A 24306-nucleotide genomic window follows, 5' to 3' on the forward strand; every position below is an offset into this window, starting at 1 on the left:
TATAATATTGTAAATAAATAACAAATAATGCCTTAAATTTGTAAATTTATGTATATAAAGTTAATAATAAATATTAAATAATAATAACTATTAGATATAAGAAAAAACATTTTGTAAAATCAACAATTGTGTGTTGTGACATTTGAAACTGTGTAAACAACATAATCCATGATAAGAAAATATAAAAAAAAAACAATTGTTAAATTAATAATAGACATAGATACATAAATAATAACAATGTTGTCAAGAAAAAATAAAGATTTACGTACAATCAAAGAAGGAGTTGTTGGTAAATATATTAAAAAAGATACTCCACCAGAAATACCAAGTAAGTTGATGAGATAAAAATGAATCATCAAGATGATTATTAATAAACTTACTTTTTGTAAAAATATAAATATTTAGTTATCAATGTATGGACAACAGAGCCAAATAGAAGAGCAAGAAGAAGAAATAATAATACCAATCAATCATCAATGCCTTCAACATCAATGGTAATATAAATATCATAAAAAAACAAATAAACAATAAATTAATTTAATTTATCAGGCAATGGGTCAACAACCAAGTATGGTACAAAAATTTGGTAATATTAAAACAACAACAAGTGCTGTTGGTCTAGGAAGTCATGAGGGTAAATACACACCAAACAGTTCAGTTCCAAATTTAGCTCAACGTTTTGCAAGTTTATTAGTCAAACCAGATTGTGTAATTGATGAACGTCATGAGTCACATGCTCTGTTGCCAGTACACACTGTTGATACAACAAATCATATATATGCTAATCAATATGCTGGATCAGAGTATCATCTTGATCGTGTACAATCATCACAAATACCATTTATGCAATTTAATAATGATGCTGAGTATGAAAATTTGGATCACGCTGTATTAAGACAACAAACAGCTGATTACAGTAAAAGTAATTCAGGTAGGTCAAGTTCACAATGTGAATTACCATCAGCACCACCTGAATTACCATTACCACCAGGTTGGTCTATTGATTTTACACTACGAGGTAGAAAATATTACATTGATCATAATACTAAAACAACTCACTGGTCTCATCCATTAGAAAAAGAAGGTCTACCAACTGGCTGGGAAAAAATTGAATCAACCGAACATGGAGCATATTATGTCAAGTAAGTATTAATCCAAATTGTTCAATTTATTTTTTATATTGTTATCTTGTTTCATTTAGTCATATTACAAGACAAGCACAATTTGATCATCCATGTTATCCATTTGAAACACAAAAAGGTGTGATTGAAGAACCACCAAGACATACACATTTTCATTCACACAGTGTTCTGGTACCAGCAAATCCATATTTAACTGAAGAAATACCACATTGGCTTAATGTATACAGTAGAGCATCTGTTTCATTGGATAGAAAATTGAGATGGGAGCTATTTCGTTTACCTGAATTGGATTGTTTTAGTTCAATGCTAACAAGATTATATAAACAAGAACTTGAAGAAGTTGTTATGAGATATGAAGAATACAGATCAGCTTTATTATGTGAAATGGAACAAAGACTTAGAGAATTAAATCCAGCAAATTGTTCATCATTTACTGGTGCTGTTGCTCTTCGTAGATCATTACCTTGATGATAAATTATTATTAAATTTACACTCAACATGTTAAAGATTAAATAATATTTTTGTAATTTTTATTCTACATTATTAAATAGTTTATTTTCAATTTTACAAAAATTGTTTTTATTGTTTTGCTTATTCAGTAAGTAATTCAGGACTTTTTTGTGGTTCTTGTTCTGTTGGTTTTTTTGTTGGATCTATATCAATAAGACCTTGCATTTGGTATTTTTCAGTTACAGTGAAACCATCAATTCTTGTTACATGTGCATTTTCAGTTTGACGTGTTCTTGCCCAATAACGAACTGAAATAATAAAATAAACATTTAATAAATTAATTGAAAATTAAATTATTGTTTTTTGTAAAAAAATATTCACCTGAATCATTTTTTTCTTCTTCAGTTGGTGGAAATTTATATTGATACAATTGATATACTATTAGTGTTGCTGCATTCCATGCTACAAATGCATAAACAATTGATAATTTATTTTTAACATTAAGTGCAACATCTTTTGGTATTGGTCTCATTCGTTTTCTCATAAAATCACGAAACATGTACCTCATCTTGGCTCTGTTTAATTTTCTTGACAATCAACAATTAATTTTCAGAATATTTTTATTGTATGACAAGTGCCAATTAGCCTGACACTTTTAACAATCAAATTGACAATATTTAAATACAAATTAATACAACAATAAAACTTTTAATAAATTATCAATTGTTACTTTATTATTGTTCTCCAATTTTCATGATGTTTTTTTTTTTTATCTAAAAATCATGGAGGTGTTGACGAAAGATTGCATCGTTTGTTTGACAGATGGCGTTAAAATTGATTCAAAAGCGGTAATATTTAAATCATAATCATTCCATATTCATGATCAGCAAAATTTTAAGTAAAAAAAAAATTTTAAACAATACAATTTTTATTAATTATTTATTATATTAATATTAACAAAAGAAAAAGGAAATTAATCTTTGCAAAGATATATTTATTATTGTAAATGGATACTGTACATTAATGTCAAGATCTCCAAATATTTTTCACAAATATTCATTTATCAATACTAAAAAAACATTAATTGATTAATAAAAAAAAATTATTAAATAAATATAAAAAATAAATAACCATTATTATTAAAATAAACAAATAGCTTTTTTGTACTTTTCTATTTTTCATTATGTTTGTTTGTTACTATTGAGCAGTTATTGTTATAATATAAATTAATCAAAAAATAAATATACAAAAATGGAATATTATTCAAGTTGAAATAAAATAATAAATTGTAAAAATGCAGCTCAAAAAAATACCCAACTATTACAATATTATTAATTATAAAAAAAAAAAAGAAAAATATAATATAAATTGTTACAATAAATTATAAATTATTATTGTATAATTTTATATGAATTAATTGAGGTAATTGTTTATATAAAATAAATATCATTAAATGAGCCACAATATGTATTGAATATATAAAAATATTACGTTGACCATCGACTTATGTATATTTTAGATAATTTAAAATCTAAAATAAAAAAAGTGTGGTCTGCCTTGCTTGCTACTTGGTAGCTTCTGGTGGACAGTCTGGTTGATTATTTGGATGTGCAGCAGTAAATGACGGATGATTTTCTAAATGACGATCAACACGTAGTATTGTTGGAAATGGACGTAAATCAACATGAAATCTTCTTGCATTAAATATTTGTGGTACCAGACAACAATCAGCAATTGTTATATCATCACCAACACAATATTTGCCAGCACTTGATGATAATAATTTTTCAACAGCTAAAAAAATTCATAAATTATAATAATTTTTATAATAATTTTATTGTTTAAATTAATTACCAGTAAAACCACGTGTTATCCAATGTTGTGCCCATTCTTTTTTACGTTCTTCACCAACGTAAATTAATACAACCAAATTTTGAAGTGGCTGAATACCACTTGATATGACTTCACATATTTCTCTAACTCTTGCACGTTTTACTGGATCTGCTGGTAGCAATGGACGATGTGGTCGTGTTTCTTCCAAGTACTGCATTATATTCAACTGAACGAAAAAAAAAATTATCATTAATTATAAACATCAAATTAACAGCTAGAATTGTTGATTGATTTTTGTTTTTTTTTTTAATTTAAACTTACTGATTCAATCAGGGTATGATTGTCAATATGAAGAGCAGGCACTTGCTCCATTGGATTTACCTCACGAAATTCATTGCAATGCTGTTCACCACCTCCTTTAACCAGACTAACTGGCTTAATATCATAAGGTATTTCTTTTAAATTCAATGCTGTAAATTAATTTGAAATTTTATATTTTAAAAAATTATCATTTTGTTGGTTTTTTAATTTAATATTTTTATTTTATTTTACACTCACCAATTCGCACTCTCCAGGAACAGGAGCTTCTCCAGTATGAGTACAGTACCGGCTGTTAGAAAAAAAAAATCCATAAATCATTTGTCCACCAAAAAAATATATTCCAGAATTTTTTCAATTTTTTTTTCTTTTACAAAATAACTTTAATAAGAATAAAATTAATTTTAAAAAATATACAATATAATTTTGAAATTAATATTTCGATTTATATATAAATAATAGAAATAATTATTTTTTTAAAGACATCAAGTTATGAAAAATTTCGACAGCGACATTTGCGAATTTAGCGAAAAAAAAAAAACTTACCTTTCCCATCACAGACATTTTTCCACACAAAATAAAATATAAATAAATAAATAAAATAGCCAACAATTATATAATTAAATAATAATTTAATATTAAGCAATTATTGATAAATTAAAATATTATTTTAGGCCTATTGCAATTATTATTAATAATAATGAAAAATTTTGTTAATGAACAGACGAAATAATATCAACTCCTTCTCTCTGATTTTATCCTTCCATTGCCAGACACTCAATACCAATTTGATAAAAAGCAAAGCCGGTTATATGTACATGGTGTTCCTTGTATTTGTGTGTCGGTGAGAGTCAATCTCACCCTCCGATCTCGCGAATTCCCCTCGAAATTGCACAATCACCATACTCTTAATCCACCAACTATTCAATGTCGCTAAATAAATATCTCACACGACTTGGCAACAGCGCAACATTATTATTATTTATTCATTTTTTTTGCACAATTAATTATTAGATTGTTTTTGTTAATAAAATTCATTAATTTATTTGCTGTGTAATTTTTTTCTATCAAGCTAAATTTCGATTTCGAAAAAACCAAATTTGCATATTTTTTTTTTTTTTTTTTTAGTTAATTTATTTTTTAATAAATAATTTATATGTAAATTTTTTAATTTTTTTTTGTTTATTTATTTAACAGCACCTTGAAAATACAAATTTAAAAAATAATTTACATTTTTCTGAATTTTTAATTAATTTAAATTTCGATTATTTTGTTATTTATGAAAAAAAATTAAAATAAAGTTTTTTTTATTTCTTTTTTATTATATAAAAATATAATATATATTTTTTTATATAAATAAATAAATATTAACTATCATGGCAATTGTTGTATTACAAAATCGAAATTTACAATAGAAAAAAAAATGATTTTTTTTTCTACAAAACATAATGATCTCTTTTTAGTATAGACTCAACACATTTATTAAAATTAAAATTACAAAAACCAAGATAAGTGTAATAAATAATTAATTTAAATAATGAAAATTTTTCATTCAATCTAATGAAAAATTTAGATAAATTATTATTTGAATTTTTAATTTTTTCACTATAAACAGATTTTATACAACAATTTGACATTTCCATAAATGCTGACATTCTTGCTGATGTTTTAAGTGTATGTTCAATACTTCTAATGAGATCATTTGTTTTAAGTACAAGTAACATTTGCCTGTCAACTTTTTCAAGTACCTCACTAATAACAGGTAATAAATTTGGTACTTCATTTTGAAATTGTTCTTTCTCATTGTTTGTATATTTTTTTTTCTCAACACCAGCTAATATTGCATCCCAAGTTCTTCCAGATACCATACAAGCCAACAATCCATACATATCACCAACACCAAGTTCAGTACAATGTTTTTTCATTAAATCCTTATCACGATTAAATATTGCAAGCCATAATTTTGAATATGACCATCTAAATTCATCACTCAAATCAGCATACAAACCATGATCAAGTAATATTATTTGTGTTTCATTGCTATCATTATTTTTTTTAACAAGTATATTACCAGGATGTGGATCTGAATGAACAAATCCAGTTATAAAAATCATATGACTATATAATTTACCTAATTTACTACTAACGTCATATGGATTTATTTTATTATCATGAATATATTTCAAGTCATTTATTTGTCCACCTTCAACATACTCCATTGTCAATACACGTGAACTTGATAAATTCCATTTAATATCTGGTACCTTTAACCAGCTATAATTATCAAATGAATTTTTTAATTTTTCAGCATTTTTACCCTCACAAATAAAATCTAATTCACGTGGTATATTTTTTTTTGTCTCATCAACAAGCCAATCAAATTTAAATTCAGGAAATATCCAAGATGTTATTTTAACAAGTCCAGTCATTGTTTTAATATCAACATATGAATTTGATTTAACAGCACGATGTTGTACTTTAATTGCAACTGTTTCACCATTTTTTAATTTTGCTTTATGCACTTGAGCTAGACTTGCTGCTCCTAGTGGTTTTTCATCAATTGATTCAAATACATCATATGGATCACATTTTAAATCTTCTTTCAAAACAGCTAATACATCATTGAATGATGATTGTGGTGCTTTACTGTGTAATATTTTCATTGTGTTGACATATTCTGATGGTAGCAAATACTCCAGTGCACCAATGTGTTGACCAATTTTAATATAAACACCTTTATTTGCACAACAAAGATCTAATAATTTATTTGCACCAAATAAATGAGCTTCTGATTTTGCTTTAATATATTCTGGACTATTTTTTTCATACTTATCTGAGTACAATGCATTTTTATAATTTGTACCAATTACAAATACTGATATTGCTGCTCTACTTAAACGTACAATACCAATTGATCCAATGTCGTATTCATTTGCACGTAGTGATGCAAATGTACCAGCTCCAATAGCACCAATACCAATTATCTTTAAAAAACGTCTTGATCTTAATGACATTTTAAATTTGCTGCTATTTTCATTTATTCAACAAACAAAGTGAAATCTAAAAATATAAATAAATATACATTAATTATTGAAACAATTTGAAGAATGCCAGTGAAAGTTTTGTACGTGTGTTTTATGTTTACTAACCTTTATGTTCAGTTGAAGTTGAAGAAGACACAATTTTAGAAATTTTATAATTAAATTTTATAACTTGAGGTATTATTGTTGTTGAATTAAATATTTTTAAGCAAAAATTATAAATATATATTTTTGTTAATTTGTTCTATTTAGATTTTTTTATATACAAAAAAATTTAATTAACTTTTATAAATAAACAAAACTTTGACAATTAATATGTTATTGTATTTTTTATGACTGACATTTGACGTTGACACTTTAAATATGCTTTCTTTTTTAATTAAAGAATAATATGTTATTATAATAATTGTGTATTTAATTTATTTATTAAAAATGTATTTTATTTTTGGAGAATAAAGTTAGATGATGTTGATGACACGATGATGAGCAACACATAGGTACAATAGGTGAAAACACACTGACGTCACTGAAAACACATTGGCTATCTTTGATTGTCGTACGAGAATATATTTATTATATAATTCATTATCATCTAAATAACAAAAATTAATTAACAAATATAAAGACAATTAAATTTCGTTTATTTATAGGTATATTTTTTTTTTTTTGATAAAAAAGTTAATACACAATATTAAAACTATGTAAAAATATTTAAAATAAATAAATCTTACTTTTAATTAATAATTGCGTTGAAAAATAATATTTAACGTATAGCTGGTGTATCTGCCACATGTTCCATGAGTTTTTTCTAAAACAAAATTTATATTATTAATTTATTTTTAACATTAAAAAATATAGATAAATAAAAATGGATAAAATGAAGGAAACCTTGATTGGTCCAAGAGCATTGACAAGTTGTAGACCAAGACTTCTTGCAAGAACAATTGGAGAAGCAGTACATTTGTACAATCTGTGTAATCCATCAATAGCCAACATTGTTGGTACATTGTGTCTTTGTCGTTGTGTTTCATATTTTGTTAGATGCATTGAGCTACCAAGAACACCACCCCATTGAACAACTCCATCAAGAATTTTAACTAGCTCAGCTACATCACCAAAGCCCAAGTTAACACCTTGACCAGCAAGTGGATGAACTCGATGAGCTGCATCTCTAAAATGATTAGCCAATTGATTATTTAATTGACACATAATTTTATCAATATTATTAACACCTACCCAACAAGAGCAACACCATTGGCAACATAGCAAGTTGAATGACCAAAACCAAGAGGAAAAGCTGCTCTGGATCCTTTGACAATACCTGATATTGAAGGCTGAAGTTGACGTGATACTCCACTATGTAATGAAAAACTTTGAAGCAATTGTTCAAGTGTCTTCATGCCATTTTCAACAAGATCACTTTTTGGATATATTTTCCAGAGTGCTTCATTCAATGAGTCAATAAATTCTTCATCTGATACTTTTAATAAACGTTTTGCTTCACTTGTTGTCATTGACCAGACCAAAGAACTTTGTGATTCTGATAACTAGAAATATTAATTTTATCATCAACAAGCTGGAGATATATATTTTTTTTTTTTTTTTGGATAACTTACTGGTAAAAGTGCAACTGGACCACTTGGTAAAAATCTCTGCCATGCAACAACATTTTCAGTTGGCTAAAAAAATTAATAAAGTTTATTATAAACAATCATTTTACATTATAAAAAAAATAAATACTGACCTCTGATAATTGAACTGTTGCAACAACTCCCATTTGATTGTAATCCCAACTGACATACTGAACATTCATTGCCTGTCTAACACGTGAATTAACACCATCAGCTCCAATCTGTAACAATAAAAAATATATATTTATTATCAGCTAGATTTCCAGCAATGATTTTGGAATTATAAAAATAAGACTCTTTAAATGACTGGAATTTTTTGAATAAAAATAAGAATATAAAAAAATTATAAAAATAGATATGATGAAATATCATCATGTGAACCTTGAGTTTAAAAAAAAAGAAATTACTACTAAATGGTAATTTAGCATAAATATCGCATTTCAGTGAATTTCATGTGGACTAAAAATATGCTTTGATAATAAACACTCATTGATGTTTAAATTAGCCATGAATTTTATTGAATCAACAAATTTATTATTTAAATGTAACACATTGTTGATACAACAAAGTGTATGGAAAAAAATGAATGTAAATATTATTTGTTTAGATAATATATTTATATTAACGAATAGAAAAATTTGTTATCATGTTGATTAAAAGTTATATAAATAAAATTGATAATAACATGCCACAATTTCCTGTTGAAATAATGAAAAATAAATTCTCTATTACATTTAATTATAATGCTTAATTTGAATAAGAAAAAAAATAATTTTTTGACAGTACTGGATCCACTGATCTATATATATACTGATGATATTATTTAGTTTGTGTTTTATAAACATCTTGAGTTTGAAGCACATGGAGGGAGTGTTTTAAATTTGATGAGAACAAGATAACGAAAAAAATAAAAGAAAAAAATTAGTGCAGTCTTTTAATAAAGTCATTGAATTTAATAACTGAGTTATGAAAAAAATTAAAATGTCAAGTAGAAGAGAAATAAACAGGGATTTTATAATTGACAATGATAAAATTCAAATGTCACAAATATCATACAAGGTAAATATTATAATTTATAAATAAATAATTTATACAAAAATAATCAAAAATTAAATTAAAAAAAACAAAGACAGAAGAAGAAGATGAAGAAGACAATTGGAATGAAGCTATTGAATGTGGAAGTATATCATCTGAAGATTGTTCGGATTTTACTGAAACAAAACATTTGTTAATGAGTCAACAAGAACCTTGGGACAATGAACAAGTAACACAAGCATTAATAAATCTTCCAGCTGGTGAATCAGCATTGTCTGTTTTATCAGCATTACATGGTGATAGTTTAGAAAAAGCATTGAATGATTTAAAAAATTCAACTGTTCAAGAAATAATTATGAAAGATAAATCAAGTGTTATTAATTTTTCAAATTGGTAAGTTGTTATTTGTAATTATCAGATGAATAAATAAATATAATATGTTTGAATTTAATTAGTCAGGACATCAGGACGAATCATCAACAATACCATAGCCAATGAGTTAATTGGCCACAATAATTGTAAGCTGCCACAATGTTGATATTCATGACAGTGATGGTAAAATTGTTGATGAATTGCTAGAACACGGTGCTGATCCAAATAAATGGGATTTAAGTAAAAAATTTACACCGCTACATTGTGCTGCAGCTGTTGGTAAAAACTCATGTATACGTTCATTGATAAAATACGGTGCAAATGTTAATGCTGGACTAACTGGTAAAAGTCCACTTCATTATGCTGTACTATGTAATGCATGTGATTGTGTTGAAACACTGTTAAAAGCAAAAGCATTACCAAATAATCCACAAGTTTATACAGAGACACCATTGCATGTTGCTGCTAGTCTTGGTTCAATTAAAAATGTTGAATTATTATTGGCATATGGTGCTGATGTTAGAGTACAATTTGGCTCATCAAGATCAACACCATTACATTTTGCTGCTGAAGAAGGAAGTGCTGAATGTACAAAATTATTATTAAAATCTGGTGCTGATTGTAATGCTAAAAATTCACGTGGACAAACATCATTACATCTTGCAGCACTTGTACAATCATCAGAAACACTTGAGATACTTATTAATGCTGGTGGTAATGTTAATGCTGAGGATGACGATGGTAGAACACCACTACATACTGCTGTTGCTAAAAGTTTACGTGGCAGTGAATTGGTATCAATGTTAATTCAATCTGGTTCACATGTTAATAAACCAGATAAATTTGGCTATACACCACTTCATATTGCAGCCCTAAATGAAAGCTCAATGATTGTTATATTATTATTGATAAAAGGTGCTGATGTTACAGCTAAAACAAAAGGTGGTATATCTGCATTGAGTTTTATAATAAGACGTACACCAGATGTCTTGCCACGTTTTGTATCAAGAATGGATCAAGCAATATCAGTACATGATCATGAACTTGGTGATGTTGATTGTGAACTTAGACTTGATTTTCGTCCACTTGTACCTGGTGGACGTGGTGAAACTGACTTGATGCTTTGTCTTGTTGATGTTGGACAAAAACACATATTAAAACATCCATTATGTGAAAGTTTTTTATACTTAAAATGGTTAAGAATACGTAAATTTTTTTTATTCAGTTTAATATTTCATTTGGTGTTTGCAATATTATTTACAGCATTTGTAACAGTTACATTTTTATATAATTTTAGTGATACTGTTGTTTATATATTATTTTGGCCAGTATTATTATTTACATTTATACTTGCATGTAAAGAAATATTTCAACTGGCACATGGTATTTATATTTATGCAAAACAATTTGATAATTGGATACAATGGAGTGTTATAATTGGTTCTGGTGTTGTATTAATAATACCATCTGGTGATGTACAACATCATGCTGCTGGTATAGCAATATTACTTGTTTGGATTGAGTTAATGTTGGTTGTTGGTAGATTTCCAATGTTTGGCCTGTACGTACAAATGTTTACCCAAGTGTCAATTAATTTTTTTAAATTTCTCGGTGCATATTTATGTTTACTCATTGGTTTTTCATTGAGTTTTTGTGTACTACATAATAAATATAAATCATTTGTTAATCCAGTTATGGGATTTTTAAAAACAATTATAATGATGTCAGGTGAATTGGAATTTGAAGATGTTTTTTTTGATGATGATAAACCAATTTTATATTCAATAACAGCACATTTAATATTACTTGGTTTTGTTGTACTTGTTACAATAATATTGACAAATTTAATGGTTGGTTTAGCTGTATCTGATATACAAGAATTACGTAGATGTGCTGGTCTTGATAGACTTGTACGTAGAGCACAACTAGTATCACATCTTGAAAGTATGTTATTTTCAAAGCTACTTGATCATTGTCCAAAAAAAGTTGTACGTGCATTTAGAAAAGAGGCATTATTACTTCATCCACCACATCATTGTGCAATTCATATAAGACCAAATGATCCTCGAGAGAATCGTCTACCAAAAGATCTTGTAAAAGCTATATTTCGTCTTGTTTCTGAACGTAAAATAAGAACTAAAAATATTGATTATATTAATTTTTCATCTAAAAAATCAATAAATACTGTTGATAATCGTCAATTTAGTAGATTATGTAGTGCAACATCAGTTAGCGATGATAATCGTCAACAATTAACTGATTTATCTGCTGATTTAAAACGTTGTTCACAAAATATTAATATTCGTCTTGATACATTGACCAAAAAAATTGAAGATATGGCTAGAGATTTTGATTTACAAAATGAATTTTAAATAAATAAATAAATATACTTACCAAAAGTTTTGTCTTAAATTGTTGTCCATTTTGTAATTTTATTTTAGCATCTTCACCATTCTCATTTGGCAATGATATATCATCAACTTTTGCATTATAAATAACTTTAACTGATGGCTTATCATCAAGTTCTTTATCAACAGCATGAAGAAGTAGATCATTTTCAACAATATAAGCTATATCTTTATTTAAATTATCCTCATTAAATGTTATCATTGCATCTGAATGTGAATCCCACACCTAAAAACAATCCAACAATAAAATATATATCCTCAAGATAAATTAGATAAATCAACATTCAATTGTTAAACTTGCCTGCATTTTTTTAACAGGTGCATAACGATGAGCTTCAATGTGTTTCCATGCACCAATGCTTGACAATAAAGTACGTGTATGTTGATTTAATGATACAACACGATTTGAATAATTCTCCTTTGGTTCATAATGATGTTTGTTGCCTCCTTCAAGTAGTAAAACTCTTTTTGATTCAAGAACAGGATTGTTGGCTAATAAATAAATTAAAAATAAATAATAATAACATTGTTGTTGTTGTTGATGTTGATGATAAATTAAGCTGACAAACCTAGAGCAACTGCTAAAGTTGTACCAACAAGTCCACCACCAGTTATTATTATGTCATAATTGTCTTTGACATCTTCCTGATGATATCCTCGAGTGTTTGATGATTTAATTGATAAATTGTCATTAAATTTATTATGTAAACTTTGTGTAGCTTGACAATAACATGACAATAACCTTGGTTGTCTTGTACTTGACAGGTACACACGTAAATGTCCAAAAATTGACATAATTCTAAATCAACTTAATCAATCAATATTTAACCGGTTATTTAATTATTAAAATTATTATCAAACAAAAAAATAAATAAACAAACAAGCATCAATAACAATCAACAAGCATGGAAAGTTTTGATATAATTTTTTTCAATTTTTTGCTTGTGTTGCCAACTTGTCAAAATAAAAAAACACCTATAATCCACCATTTTTTTTTTTCTTTAATTTCAATTGATTTCAATTTTAAAATCAATAATTTATTTAAAAAATTACATTTTCCATTTGTACAAAATTAGAAAATTAATAAAAGACAATTATTTATTTATAAATAAATAGTATAAAAAATATAAAAAAATATAGCTATGTTTAAATGATTAAAAAATTAAAATTAATGTAGCATTTTCCAGTCAAAACGACTGTTACTGGAGTGTGTTATTGGTGGAAATGGTGGTGGATTAAGTTGCCATCCATTAACATTATCTTGTCTAGCTGTTAAACAAGCTAAATATGGTACTCTTTGTACAAGTCTTGTAACTTCACTTGGTGATGGTATATTTCCACCTGATAATTGTCTTGTACAAGCTCCCAATGATGCAGCATGTCCAACAATTAATATATTACCATCAGTACTATCAATAATTTTTTTAACAAGTTCATAACTTCTTTCATAATATTGTGCAGCACTTTCTCTTTCTGGTAAACTTGATTTTGATATTATTGCTTCATAATTTTTGTCAACATTAAAACCAGCTTTTATTAAATCATCAATACTCATCCATACTGGTAGACCATTTGGATACCATGCAAGCCATTCAATAAAACCAGGTTCAATTTTCATTTGTAAATTTGATCCTTGTCCTTTTAATATTTTTGATAATGTTTGTATACATCTCAATGATGGTGATGTATATGCAACGTCAATTTTAACATTTGATGATTTCATAGCTTCACCAACAAGACTAGCTTGCATTTCACCAAGTGTTGTTAATGGACTGTCATTTTGAAAATCTTGTATATTTCTCATTGGAATTTCTCGTGGCATATTTAAATCACGACGTACATATGAACCATTTTCTTCAAAACAATATGGTATCCAAGCACCAAATGTAAAATCAACTCTTTCACCATGACGACAAATGTATATTTCTCTTGATGTTATTGATGGTGGTAATGATGCTTCAATCTAAATTAAAATTAAATATTTATTAATAAAGCTATTTATGTATTTTACCAATTATATTTACCAATTCATTGTCTCGTGCAATACCATCTGGTGTATCAATTGATTCACTTGATGATAAAATTGGTGGTTTTCTTGTTCTTGGTATTTCAGCATTGTCATATGATGATTCAATTTTTCCATTTGGTAGAGTAACAGTTGCATGAAGTGTCCAAGCATCAGTCTCAGCTGTTCTTTCAGTATGATTCATTGGTAAATATCCAGTTAAACCAGTTAGCCAAGATACACCTTTTACCCATCCATCAATTGATTCATCACAAGCATCATCAGTTATGTAAATAAAATCACCAGGTCTTAATTCAAGTTCATCATCTTCTCTTGGTACATGAGCATGTGTTACTTTATGTACTCGTGAATCTTTTAACTTTGCATTTCTTGAATAAAGTCTTAGCTCCCAATTTGATGATGAATTTTTTCCCATTCTTTCTACCATTGATCTTAATAGCTGAAATTGATTAGTAGAAAATTGATAAGCAAGTGACAAATGTAATGAATCAGTATGTATATCAGCATTAATATCAATACTTGATAATTTATTGATAAATCTTTTTGCAATAATATCAAGAAGCTTTGCTTGATTATCATCAACAAATAAACCCATGAAATTTGGTGATATATAAGTTTCAAAATCAATTCTTTCTATACAATCATTTTTCATGTCTATCAATGTTTCAAATAAATTTGCAACTTGTTTAGCTAATTCATCTGGTACTTTAAAAAATCTAAGCATTGTCAAATGGGGTATATAATTATGTGCCTTGTTCCATCCAAGCTCTTTGCATTCAATGAAAAATTTAGCCAATTTTTCAGCAAATAAACCAGTTGGACATAGATAGACAATGTATTCTCTGGATGTTTCATCATCAATATTTGGATCTCTAACATGTGCCAAGAGCCAATCAGATGCTAATTGTACCCCACGATGTCCAGTTGCTGCCAATGCTTTTTCACTGTTGAAATAATTAATTTAAATAAATATTAATAATAAATAAATAATATTGTTGATGTTGATGATGATGATGATGATGATGGGACAATAACAACAGCTGTCATGTATTTTTTAAGATGGCGGTTGGTCCAATGGGAATGAGTTTGTTGGTAAACAAACTTAAAATTAATAATATTTTCAATATGACAACATGAATAATGACTTGTTGACGAGACTCACGCTCGATTTTTTGGAAAACCAAGTTGAAGAAGTATTTCAAGTGGTGTCAAATATTCTTTTGATATTTTTGTTGGTGTCAAATTTTTACGTGGTGGCAATGTCGCCATTGTAAATAAATCCCTCTCCTCTCTTTGACGTTAATTTTCCTGTCAAAACAATTTCCCTCTTGCTGTTATCATCTGTCGGCAAAAATGTAAAATTTATAACAAATTAAAATACCAGAGGTGCTGCAATCATTATAACAATAATAATTTTCTCTCTTTTTTCCGAGAGTTTTTTACTCTCTAAAAATTGATAAAAATTAAACAATTTTAGCATGAATTATATGCAAAAAAATACAAAATAATAATTAAAATTAAGCTCTACTATTTCTAAAATAACAAAAAATTCTAATTTTGATAATTTAAAAATAGAAAAAACAATTAAAAAAAAGAAAATACTCCAAAATGATTCAAATTTTCTCAAAGCAGAACACACATGCGCTCAAGTTAAAAACGTGAGTGAGATAGAAAGTAAAAAATACCAAAGTAACTAAAAAACGCTTTATAATTTTTTAGCCGACAAATTTAATAATTATATATTTAATAATAATTATTAAAAAAAAAACTAATTAAACAAGCAATTTGCAAATTAATGAATAAAATTGCTTTTGAATAAATAAAAAGTGGTAAGTTTAATCGACAAATTGTCATAAAAATTTCATCTTTATTATGAAACTATATTAAAAACTTTAACAAAAAAAAAAAAAAAAAACTATTATATGAAGGTTTTTAGATACCAATATAAAATAATCATATGTACATGATGAAAATTTAATGATTCGTTAATAAAACATAACTTTGTTCGCAGAGAAAGGGCAGGTGTAGATAAATTTTTTTCTGTTTGTTATTTCTCTCTTGTACCTGGTATAATCATCATCATCATAATCATAATAATAATAACAATTGAAAAATATCAACGTGCTGAAAAGTTAACTCATGGACAATATGATGGAAGATGGTAAGTTTTTTAACAATCATTAATTAATAAAAAAAAAAAATTAAAAATGTAAAATATAATTTTACACTATTATCAACAATTTAATATTAATTTAAATTAATTATTTTCATTTTAGTTGTTTTTATTTTAGTAACCTTAGTTATATATGTATAGGTATATATATATTTTTTTTTTTCGTCATTTCGTTATCGTAATTTATATTTACTTAGTGTAATCTACAAAGTATTTCATTTCATAATTTTGGGAAATGAAAAATATTTAAAAAATTTAATGATTCATATTTCAAATTTAAGATACGTAAATAAAAATATATTTAATAAATTAAATTAGAAATAATAACACGTATGAAAAAACTGTCGTTTCTATGGGATAAATAAATAAATGAAAAAGTTATGAATTATTGTTGATAAATAAAAAAACCAAGATTTGAATAATTATATGTATTTTAATTGTTGATTTATTTTACTTTTTTTTTTATTTTTTATTTTTTTTCAATAGATGAAGGACCAGAATTTGTCTGGCAAGATTATCTTGATGCAACAAAAACAATTGAAGTACCACAAATAAATTTTCACCACGTGGAAGCGACACTACAAAATGGAATCGAAATTGGTATGTCATTGGAGGTGCCAGTTGTCAAGGAGAATGAAAGCGATGATATTTGTTGGGTAGCAACAATTGTAATGGCATGTGGTCCTCTACTAAGACTTCGTTATTATGGTGGTGATGATAGATCACTTGAATTTTGGTTTAATTTAACAAAAGAAGCTGCTCATGAATTGGGCTGGTGTAAAAAAAATAATAAACGTCTTGAACCACCACAGTCAATAATTGATAAATCACCAGATTGCATTGATACATTAGATAATTTTTTAACAACAGCAACATCAGTACCAAGTGAAATGCTTAGTGGTGAAGGATTAAGTATGGTTGATAGAATAAAAGATGGTACTAAAGTTGAAGTTAATGATCCACAAAATCCATATAACCTTTGGGTTGCAACAATTATGGAAAATGTTGGTGGTAGATTATTATTACGTTATGATACACCTGGTGCACTTGTTAATGATTTTTGGGTATTTTGTACATCTGAAACACTTCATGTACATGGTTTTGCAACTAAAAAAATTAATTCAAAAAAATATTGTTTACAACCACCAAGTTCAGTAATTGATACACATACTTATGATGAATGGAAAGAAATCTATGATGCATCACCAAAAGATGATGTATCATCACAAAATTTATTCAACTATAATACAATACATGCACATCATAAATTTAAAACTGGCATGAAAATTGAAGCATTATTGCCAAATGACAGAACAAAAATATGTCCAGCAACAATTGGCAAAGTATTTGATGAAGTTTATTTTTTAGTTGAAATTGATCAAATATATAGTATGAATGATAAAAAATCATGGCTATGTACTGTTGATCATCCATATATATTTCCAATTGATTGGTCTAAAAAAAATGGCATTAAAATTGAACCACCAGCTGGTTGGAATAGACTAGTTAATGGTGAATTTGAATGGAAAAATTATTTAAAATTAACAAAATCAATTGCTGCTAATGAAGAATTATTTCCTCAACGTGAATCAGCAATTGATGGTGGTTTTGAAGTAAACATGAGACTTGAAGCTGTTGATCCAAGAAATGAGGGTACAATATGTGCAGCACATATTACAAAAATTGTACAAGATTTATTATGGATATCATTGGATAATGATCCAATAAAATGTCCTCAACATATTGTACACATGAGATCAATGCAAATATTTCCAGTTGGTTGGTGTGAATCAAATTTATTTCCTCTTGAATCACCAAAGGATTATGCAACAGTATGTCGTAAAATTGATTATGATGATAAAAAAATTGATAAAAGAAGCTTTGTTGATATGCCAATGTCGTCTGATCAAAAAATATCATCATGGTCACCAAAAATATATTTTAATTATCGTTGTCATACTGGTCCAATGGTATCAAAAGGTAAATTAGCAACACTACCAAAATCAGTTGGTCCTGGACCAGCAACACTTGTTATGAAAGAAATATTATCAATGATTGTATCAGTTGGTTATAGATCATCAAGAATATTAAAAGCCATACAGTGTGATACTAAAGCTGAAACTGGATATGAACTTGTTGAGCTTAAAGCTAAATATAAAGATAGAACATATCGTGCAAATGTTGCTGTTGTATCTAGTGGTGAAATGGTACCAGAATTTTGTCGTAATATATGTAAAAAAATATTAGTTTGTCCAAATTTATTTGGTCCAATTAAAGTTGCTGAACTATCAAAATGTCCAGATAGATGTCAAAAAGCTAAACATAGATTTACTCTATCAGCAAGTAAAAAACCAACAACAGTATATAATATGAATAATAATAGTTTGAATAATCAAGATGACGATAATGATGATGATGATGACAGTGAAAAATCAAAACCATGGGGTAAAAAAAAAAGAAAAAATAAAAAAGGTAAATGGGTTAAAGGTAATAATAATAATAGCAACAACAAAAACAACAACAACAACAACAATAATAATGTCAATAATAGTGTTAATAATAATGATAATAATCAAGACGATGATGATGATGAGGAAGAGGATGATAATAATGATGAATCAGCATTTATTGATATGGATAAAAAAAAAACTAATAATCATTGTAACAATGATGAACGACCACAATTATCAGAAATTGACATGATGATACATAAAAATTTGACAAAAACAAAAAATTTATTAATTAAAAAAACAAGTGTGCCATCAAGTAATGCATCTGATGATTCAAGAAGTTCATTTAATGATAGAAGAAGTAAAGAAAGTAATATTGATAGTCCTGGTAGTATAAATACACCAAAAAATAGTTTAAATGGTTCATTGAGTCAATCAATAAAACGTGAACGAGATTTTGATGATGCTGGTGAATCAGAAGCTGATGATAATGAAGATGAATATGTTAGAATACAACAAAAACAAAGAAGACCAAAAACAAGAAAATTAGAATCAAATCCATTGTCATGGAGTGTTGATGATGTTTTTCGTTATTTAAGAAAAACATCTGATTGTAAAGATTTGGCTTATCGAGTTAGACAAGAGGTAAATATTATTATATTTTTTTTTATTAATAATTGTTGGCAATTTATTTATTGATTATTTTATTTCTCCTCTTCAGGAAATTGATGGATTGGCATTTTTACTATTGAATTTACCATCTTTAACTGAACACATGAAATTACGCACGAGTTTGGCAATGAAGCTATGTCGACATGTTGAACAAGTTAAAGTTACATATTTCATTCGTTACATCAATGAAAAAGAAACGACAACAACAGCAGCAGCATCAACAATTAACCAAACAATTTAGTCCAAATATAAATTTACCTTTTAACTTATTTTTAATCAGCTAATTTTTGTTTTTCTTTTATCATTATTATTATCAACAATTTCAATTGTAATTATGCTCAATGAAGAAATTATATTTCTACTATATTTTTGGACAAAAAAAAAAAAAACCTATGATAACATTGTGTGAAATTGTAAAAAAAAAAAACTCAATCATTCCTCTGTTTTAATTAACATGCAGGTTTAATTTTTCGATGAAATTTCTGTTGATTTTATAAAAAGAAACAAAAATATTTTCTTATTGTTATAAACAATATTGTTAATTGTCCAAATAGACGATAAATATTTATCATATTTTAGATTTAAATAGAAATTATTAATAAAAATCAAAATTGTATAATTTTTTTTTCGTGCTCTTTTTAAATAAAAAAAAAAAATTGTAATGTTTATTCAATTTTTTCATAAAAATTTATTTTCCTAGTTGAAAGTTTTTTTTTTTTTTTACACAAATTAATTATCATTATGCTAAAAATATCAAAAATCTTTGTGTTAAATAGGAAAATTGTTAACAAATGAAAAAAAAAAAAAAAAAGAAAAAAAAAACAAAACTTATGATGAAATTTTGTTGGGTTAATTAATATTGTGACATTATCATTAAAAATATTATATAAACTAAAAATAATTTAATCATCATCGTCATTTCCACGTGCTGCAGGTGCTTTTGGTCCACCAGCACGTTTAGCCATAATAATTTGATCAACTTTGAGAATAGTACATGCTGCATTAACAGCATATTTCATAGCCCATTGTTTTGTCACATAGCCATCAAGAATACCAGCTTCAACAGTATCAACAAGAGCAGCACCAGTACCTTCAATATCAAAGCCATATGTTGTTTTTCCTTCTTTATGTGCAGCATATAATTTTGATACAGTTTCAGATGCACGATTGCCACTATTTTCAGCAAGTGTTTTTGGAAATACTTCCAATGCAGCTGCAAATTTACGTACAGCATATTGATCAAGTCCTGGTAATGTATCACCAAATGCTCCAATTTGTGCAGCTAATTCAATTTCAGTTGCACCAGCACCTGGTAAAAATTTACCATCTCTTGTGATTGTTTTAAATGTATTAATTCCATCATCAATACAACGTTCAACATCATCCATATAATTATCAGTTGAACCACGTACAACAATTGTACTAATACGACTGTCATTTCCAAACAATTCAAATACAACAATTGATGTATCACCAAGTTCATCAGTATGAACTGAATCAGCATAACCAAGTTCTTCTTGTGTTGGTGGTATAAGCTTTGATAGAGCTGTTGCACCAACTGTTTTACATAAACGTCTAACATCAAATTTACTTGGTAATCTTACAGCCATAAGATTGTATTTATTCATGAAATGTAATGCCATATCACCAAATTTAGCACCAGAAACAACAACAGTAGCACCAGTATCAGCAATTGATTTAATTTGTGCTTCTAATAATGATTCTTCACCACGTGAAAAATTAAGTAGCTCAGTTGCACTTTTAATAAGTACAGTACCTTTTGTTTCAGTTGGTGTTACATCAATTGGGCATGTGTATACAACAACTTTAGCTTTTAATTGTTTAGTAACATCACCCTCAACAAAACGTTTGAATACCATACCCTTGATAACTTGTGATGAGTGAATACCAGATCCAAGAATTTTGCAAATACGAATATTATCAACATTGAATGTTGTGTTTTCTGGTAAAATTGAAACACAAGCCTCACTGATCAATGATGTCAAGAGATCTTCATTGCCATATTGTTTACTCATGACTGATGATTTAATGCATTTTTTAACTTGATCAATATCTCTAACATCTTTTATTTCATGAACAGTAAGTGTTGGTAAAATTTCCAATGCTTTTTCTAATGCTAACTCAAAACCAATGACAATTTCAGCTGTTGTGATACCCTTTAAGTAATTATTAAATCATTATTATTCATAGCAATTGTTAAGGAGCAATATAATAATATTTATATAACTTAAAAATTACTCACAAGACGTAAAAGATCATCAGCACCTTCAAGAAGTGCACCAGCAAACATTATGACAAAATTAGTTCCATCACCAACTTCAGCTTCTTGCATTTGTGAACCCATGACCATTAATTTTGCTGCTGGATGTTCAACATCAAGCTCTCTGATAATTGTACCAGCATCACTTGTTACAAATAATTTTTCCAAATGATTTATCACCATTTTATTCATGCCATTTGGACCATAGGCTGTACGAAGGGTCTGTGCAAATTGTTTGCATGCTGCAATATTTCTGTATACAGCTTCTTCAAGTCCAGAAAAGTGCTAAATATAACAACAATAATTATCATCAATATAATTATTAAAATTAAATATAAATAATAGCAACAATAATAGTTCATGTAATTGATGCTTGTTGATTGTAAATAATATGACATAAAGAGTCATTATTTTTTTTTTTTGTTGAATTATTATAACCATGTTAGCATGCCGATATGACATTTTTTTTTTTTTTTTTTTTTTCGGCATTATGTAGCAATAAATATATATAATTTAAAAAAATAAAAAAAAATACATACTCGTGAACCTTCTTTCATCATGGATTGATATCCAGGTGGTCTTGGTACAGACATTGCCATTTTTAATGATTTATTTATTAAATTAAATAATTTGTTGAAAAAATAAACTGCAAGCGTTCACTAGCAGAATTGATGGTTGAGGTTATGTGTGATGAATTTCCAGGATAAACGAAGACAGAAGACAAGGTGGGTCTCTCTGCTTAAAATGGAGTCACACACTGACACTGATCAACTGACACAACTAAACCAACCAGCCAATAATTTTTCTGAATTTCCCTATAAGGCAATATGAGATGTCCTTTTTTTTTCTGTTTTTCAGAAATAAATAAATAAATTTTAATTAAATAAATATGATATATTTAAAAAACATACATTATTAATTTTTAAATTGAATTTATTTTTATTAATAATAATATAATTTTTTAAATAAATTATTATCATTAGTTGTTAATAAATAAATAATATGATAATTTGTTAATAATTTTATATAGCTACATAAGATTATATTTATAGATATAAATAAAATGTTGTATGGCATATCACCTGTAAATTTATAGCATCAACAGCAGCTTCCAATTTGCAGAGCAACAAATTACAAGTTAGCTGTTGGGATAATATATATTTCTTTGCTACAGCTTCATATATTTTAATTTTTAAAAACGTGTAACTATCCTAAATTGTAATTTTTTGCTTTGCGAATTGAACCGTGGATAAATTAATTGACCTGCACCAATATGCTTCAATTTGTGTATACAAAAATTCAACATAAATCAAATGTATACCTATATACCTAAAATTAAATACTTTAAAAATTCATTGATCAAGTCCGGGTACTGTATCATCATATGCTTCAATTTGTGCAGCTGATTAAATTTTAGTGATGAAAAGTTATACCATCTCTTATCATTATACCTGTAGGTAATGATTGATAATAAATAATGATAACCAAATGATGATTAAATTTAGCATCAGATACCCGATGAATATATGTATATGCTTTTCCGGTATTTCTCCGATATTTCTCCACGATCAAAAATTTCTACGGTAATGAGTCAAAAAAACGGAGAAATTAATAACAAGACAAAATGTATTTTAAATTTTTACCGCCTAATGTTGATACGTATGCAACACATTTTTACCGATAGTTTTTTATAAATTCTCTATTATTTTTTTTTTTCAATTTATTTATTAAAATTAAGTTTATTATTAAATTATGAACTGTCAACTATCTGACAACTCCAAATCATTAATTAATTAAAATTAATGAAGGGGTTGACAAAAAAAAAAATAGACTCATTGCATTTTTGTCGGCCCTATAGTTATAACTGTCAATAAATTTATTATTAAATTATTTATTCGAATCAATTGTTTATTAAAAAATATGATTATTATATAAATAATTATAACAATTATTAGATATTTATTTTTAATGCTTCATTAAATAATAAAAAATAATACAATAACTTATCATGATATTTTTCAAAAATACAACAATTAAATAATAAATTTGATAAATTAATTTATTGTTGCATTTAATATTATTAAAAGTCAATTTAATTTTTTGCATTTGTTTATTTAAATAAATATATACTGACAGTGCGTTTTGTTGACCTTTAGTTAACGACTCATTATACATGTTGCACTTGAAACTTAAAAAATAAAAAAAACAAAAATAAAAGTTCTTGACGAGGGACTAATTACGTGACTAAGTATGCATAATCACTGCAGCAAAGATAGTGCAGGCCAACGACCTGGCTCCAAAAAAACCAAATAAAAATAAAAAAAAAAAAAAAAACACCTATTGTTACAACTTACCCCCCACTAACCAGTCTCATCCATCAAACATCCCCCAACTCTAAAATCATTGTCCCAAATGTCATCCCCATTACTCCGAGAAAAACATCTGCCAAAAAAAAAGGAAAAATTTCTATAGTT

At 26.9% G+C, this 24306-nt stretch overlaps 9 protein-coding genes across 15 annotated transcripts; 3 read left to right on the forward strand and 6 right to left on the reverse strand.

Annotated features, from left to right (window-relative positions):
* The first annotated feature begins 31 nt into the window (after positions 1-31).
* LOC122855932 (scaffold protein salvador-like) lies at positions 32-1715 on the forward strand. 6 transcript variants are annotated; one of them, XM_044157636.1, is made up of 5 exons: positions 32-328; positions 406-494; positions 550-931; positions 1076-1142; positions 1307-1669. In XM_044157636.1, the coding sequence occupies exons 1-5, from the start codon at positions 238-240 to the stop codon at positions 1608-1610; spliced, it is 933 nt and encodes a 310-aa protein (XP_044013571.1). In that variant the 5' UTR covers positions 32-237; the 3' UTR covers positions 1611-1669. The 6 variants fall into 6 exon arrangements, with proteins under 6 accessions (XP_044013571.1, XP_044013570.1, XP_044013568.1 ...); XM_044157635.1 differs by having other exon boundaries at positions 550-991; positions 1307-1668; XM_044157634.1 differs by having other exon boundaries at positions 33-328; positions 1202-1668.
* On the reverse strand, positions 1656-2363 carry LOC122855962. The gene is made up of 2 exons (XM_044157673.1): positions 1974-2363; positions 1656-1900 (listed from the first exon to the last, which is right to left on the reverse strand). The coding sequence occupies exons 1-2, from the start codon at positions 2158-2160 to the stop codon at positions 1734-1736; spliced, it is 354 nt and encodes a 117-aa protein (XP_044013608.1). The 5' UTR covers positions 2161-2363; the 3' UTR covers positions 1656-1733.
* Positions 2364-2565: 202 nt separating this feature from the next.
* Positions 2566-4732, reverse strand: LOC122855952 (probable maleylacetoacetate isomerase 2). The gene is made up of 5 exons (XM_044157660.1): positions 4290-4732; positions 3984-4035; positions 3747-3895; positions 3447-3651; positions 2566-3386 (listed from the first exon to the last, which is right to left on the reverse strand). The coding sequence occupies exons 1-5, from the start codon at positions 4305-4307 to the stop codon at positions 3157-3159; spliced, it is 654 nt and encodes a 217-aa protein (XP_044013595.1). The 5' UTR covers positions 4308-4732; the 3' UTR covers positions 2566-3156.
* Positions 4733-4850: 118 nt separating this feature from the next.
* On the reverse strand, positions 4851-7280 carry LOC122855922 (aarF domain-containing kinase 1). The gene is made up of 2 exons (XM_044157611.1): positions 6893-7280; positions 4851-6803 (listed from the first exon to the last, which is right to left on the reverse strand). Exon 2 carries the CDS (start codon positions 6755-6757, stop codon positions 5180-5182), a length of 1578 nt encoding a protein of 525 aa, XP_044013546.1. The 5' UTR covers positions 6758-6803; positions 6893-7280; the 3' UTR covers positions 4851-5179.
* On the reverse strand, positions 7197-13190 carry LOC122855927 (ubiquinone biosynthesis monooxygenase COQ6, mitochondrial). Of its 2 annotated transcripts, none has more exons than XM_044157619.1 (9): positions 12800-13190; positions 12532-12722; positions 12217-12456; positions 8529-8636; positions 8401-8463; positions 8021-8331; positions 7673-7955; positions 7516-7592; positions 7197-7310 (listed from the first exon to the last, which is right to left on the reverse strand). In XM_044157619.1, the coding sequence occupies exons 1-8, from the start codon at positions 13023-13025 to the stop codon at positions 7548-7550; spliced, it is 1467 nt and encodes a 488-aa protein (XP_044013554.1). In that variant the 5' UTR covers positions 13026-13190; the 3' UTR covers positions 7197-7310; positions 7516-7547. The 2 variants fall into 2 exon arrangements, with proteins under 2 accessions (XP_044013554.1, XP_044013555.1); XM_044157620.1 differs by having other exon boundaries at positions 7262-7376; positions 12800-13184.
* On the forward strand, positions 9154-12194 carry LOC122853661 (transient receptor potential channel pyrexia-like). The gene is made up of 3 exons (XM_044154079.1): positions 9154-9474; positions 9545-9843; positions 9974-12194. The coding sequence occupies exons 1-3, from the start codon at positions 9382-9384 to the stop codon at positions 12192-12194; spliced, it is 2613 nt and encodes an 870-aa protein (XP_044010014.1). The 5' UTR covers positions 9154-9381.
* Positions 13191-13217: 27 nt separating the features above from the next.
* On the reverse strand, positions 13218-15552 carry LOC122855908 (protein UBASH3A homolog). The gene is made up of 3 exons (XM_044157596.1): positions 15419-15552; positions 14255-15200; positions 13218-14193 (listed from the first exon to the last, which is right to left on the reverse strand). The coding sequence occupies exons 1-3, from the start codon at positions 15523-15525 to the stop codon at positions 13399-13401; spliced, it is 1848 nt and encodes a 615-aa protein (XP_044013531.1). The 5' UTR covers positions 15526-15552; the 3' UTR covers positions 13218-13398.
* A 287-nt stretch (positions 15553-15839) lies between these two features.
* On the forward strand, positions 15840-19792 carry LOC122854102 (scm-like with four MBT domains protein 2). The gene is made up of 5 exons (XM_044154514.1): positions 15840-16085; positions 16268-16417; positions 16916-18894; positions 19003-19524; positions 19601-19792. The coding sequence occupies exons 2-5, from the start codon at positions 16396-16398 to the stop codon at positions 19790-19792; spliced, it is 2715 nt and encodes a 904-aa protein (XP_044010449.1). The 5' UTR covers positions 15840-16085; positions 16268-16395.
* A 304-nt stretch (positions 19793-20096) lies between these two features.
* LOC122855917 (T-complex protein 1 subunit theta) lies at positions 20097-22609 on the reverse strand. Its single transcript, XM_044157606.1, has 3 exons — positions 22372-22609; positions 21815-22117; positions 20097-21728 (listed from the first exon to the last, which is right to left on the reverse strand). The coding sequence occupies exons 1-3, from the start codon at positions 22429-22431 to the stop codon at positions 20454-20456; spliced, it is 1638 nt and encodes a 545-aa protein (XP_044013541.1). The 5' UTR covers positions 22432-22609; the 3' UTR covers positions 20097-20453.
* Between the last annotated feature and the right edge of the window lie 1697 nt (positions 22610-24306).

The sequence above is a fragment of the Aphidius gifuensis genome, linkage group LG4 (assembly GCF_014905175.1).
Source record: "Aphidius gifuensis isolate YNYX2018 linkage group LG4, ASM1490517v1, whole genome shotgun sequence".
Taxonomy (NCBI): Eukaryota; Metazoa; Arthropoda; class Insecta; order Hymenoptera; family Braconidae; genus Aphidius; species Aphidius gifuensis.

Excerpts from the sequence above, each read along its gene's own strand:
- LOC122855908 (XM_044157596.1), bottom strand. The coding sequence starts at position 15,525 with ATGGCGACATTGCCACCACGTAAAAATTTGACACCAACAAAAATATCA. Across the intron at positions 15,201-15,418 it reads GGTTTTCCAAAAAATCGAGC|TGAAAAAGCATTGGCAGCAA; the intron begins GTGAGTCTCGTC and ends TTATTTCAACAG. Across the intron at positions 14,194-14,254 it reads TTGCACGAGACAATGAATTG|ATTGAAGCATCATTACCACC; the intron begins GTAAATATAATT and ends ATTTTAATTTAG.
- LOC122855917 (XM_044157606.1), bottom strand. The coding sequence starts at position 22,431 with ATGGCAATGTCTGTACCAAGACCACCTGGATATCAATCCATGATGAAA. Across the intron at positions 22,118-22,371 it reads TGATGAAAGAAGGTTCACGA|CACTTTTCTGGACTTGAAGA; the intron begins GTATGTATTTTT and ends TGTTATATTTAG. Across the intron at positions 21,729-21,814 it reads CTGATGATCTTTTACGTCTT|GGTATCACAACAGCTGAAAT; the intron begins GTGAGTAATTTT and ends AATTACTTAAAG.
- LOC122855927 (XM_044157619.1), bottom strand. The coding sequence starts at position 13,025 with ATGTCAATTTTTGGACATTTACGTGTGTACCTGTCAAGTACAAGACAA. Across the intron at positions 12,723-12,799 it reads AACTTTAGCAGTTGCTCTAG|CCAACAATCCTGTTCTTGAA; the intron begins GTTTGTCAGCTT and ends TTTATTTATTAG. Across the intron at positions 8,637-12,216 it reads AATTTAAGACAAAACTTTTG|ATTGGAGCTGATGGTGTTAA; the intron begins GTAAGTATATTT and ends TTATTGTTACAG.
- LOC122854102 (XM_044154514.1), top strand. The coding sequence starts at position 16,396 with ATGGACAATATGATGGAAGATG. Across the intron at positions 18,895-19,002 it reads GTAAAAAAAAAAGAAAAAAT|CAAGACGATGATGATGATGA; the intron begins AAAAAAGGTAAA and ends AATGATAATAAT. Across the intron at positions 19,525-19,600 it reads CTTATCGAGTTAGACAAGAG|GAAATTGATGGATTGGCATT; the intron begins GTAAATATTATT and ends TCTCCTCTTCAG.
- LOC122855922 (XM_044157611.1), bottom strand. The coding sequence starts at position 6,757 with ATGTCATTAAGATCAAGACGTTTTTTAAAGATAATTGGTATTGGTGCT.
- LOC122853661 (XM_044154079.1), top strand. The coding sequence starts at position 9,382 with ATGAAAAAAATTAAAATGTCAAGTAGAAGAGAAATAAACAGGGATTTT. Across the intron at positions 9,475-9,544 it reads TGTCACAAATATCATACAAG|ACAGAAGAAGAAGATGAAGA; the intron begins GTAAATATTATA and ends AAAAAAACAAAG. Across the intron at positions 9,844-9,973 it reads GTTATTAATTTTTCAAATTG|CTGCCACAATGTTGATATTC; the intron begins GTAAGTTGTTAT and ends AATAATTGTAAG.
- LOC122855962 (XM_044157673.1), bottom strand. The coding sequence starts at position 2,160 with ATGAGGTACATGTTTCGTGATTTTATGAGAAAACGAATGAGACCAATA. Across the intron at positions 1,901-1,973 it reads AGAAGAAAAAAATGATTCAG|TTCGTTATTGGGCAAGAACA; the intron begins GTGAATATTTTT and ends TTATTATTTCAG.
- LOC122855952 (XM_044157660.1), bottom strand. Across the intron at positions 3,896-3,983 it reads TTCCTGGAGAGTGCGAATTG|CATTGAATTTAAAAGAAATA; the intron begins GTGAGTGTAAAA and ends ATTAATTTACAG. Across the intron at positions 3,652-3,746 it reads ATCATACCCTGATTGAATCA|TTGAATATAATGCAGTACTT; the intron begins GTAAGTTTAAAT and ends TTTTTCGTTCAG.
- LOC122855932 (XM_044157631.1), top strand. The coding sequence starts at position 238 with ATGTTGTCAAGAAAAAATAAAGATTTACGTACAATCAAAGAAGGAGTT. Across the intron at positions 329-405 it reads TACTCCACCAGAAATACCAA|TTATCAATGTATGGACAACA; the intron begins GTAAGTTGATGA and ends ATAAATATTTAG. Across the intron at positions 1,143-1,201 it reads CATGGAGCATATTATGTCAA|TCATATTACAAGACAAGCAC; the intron begins GTAAGTATTAAT and ends TGTTTCATTTAG.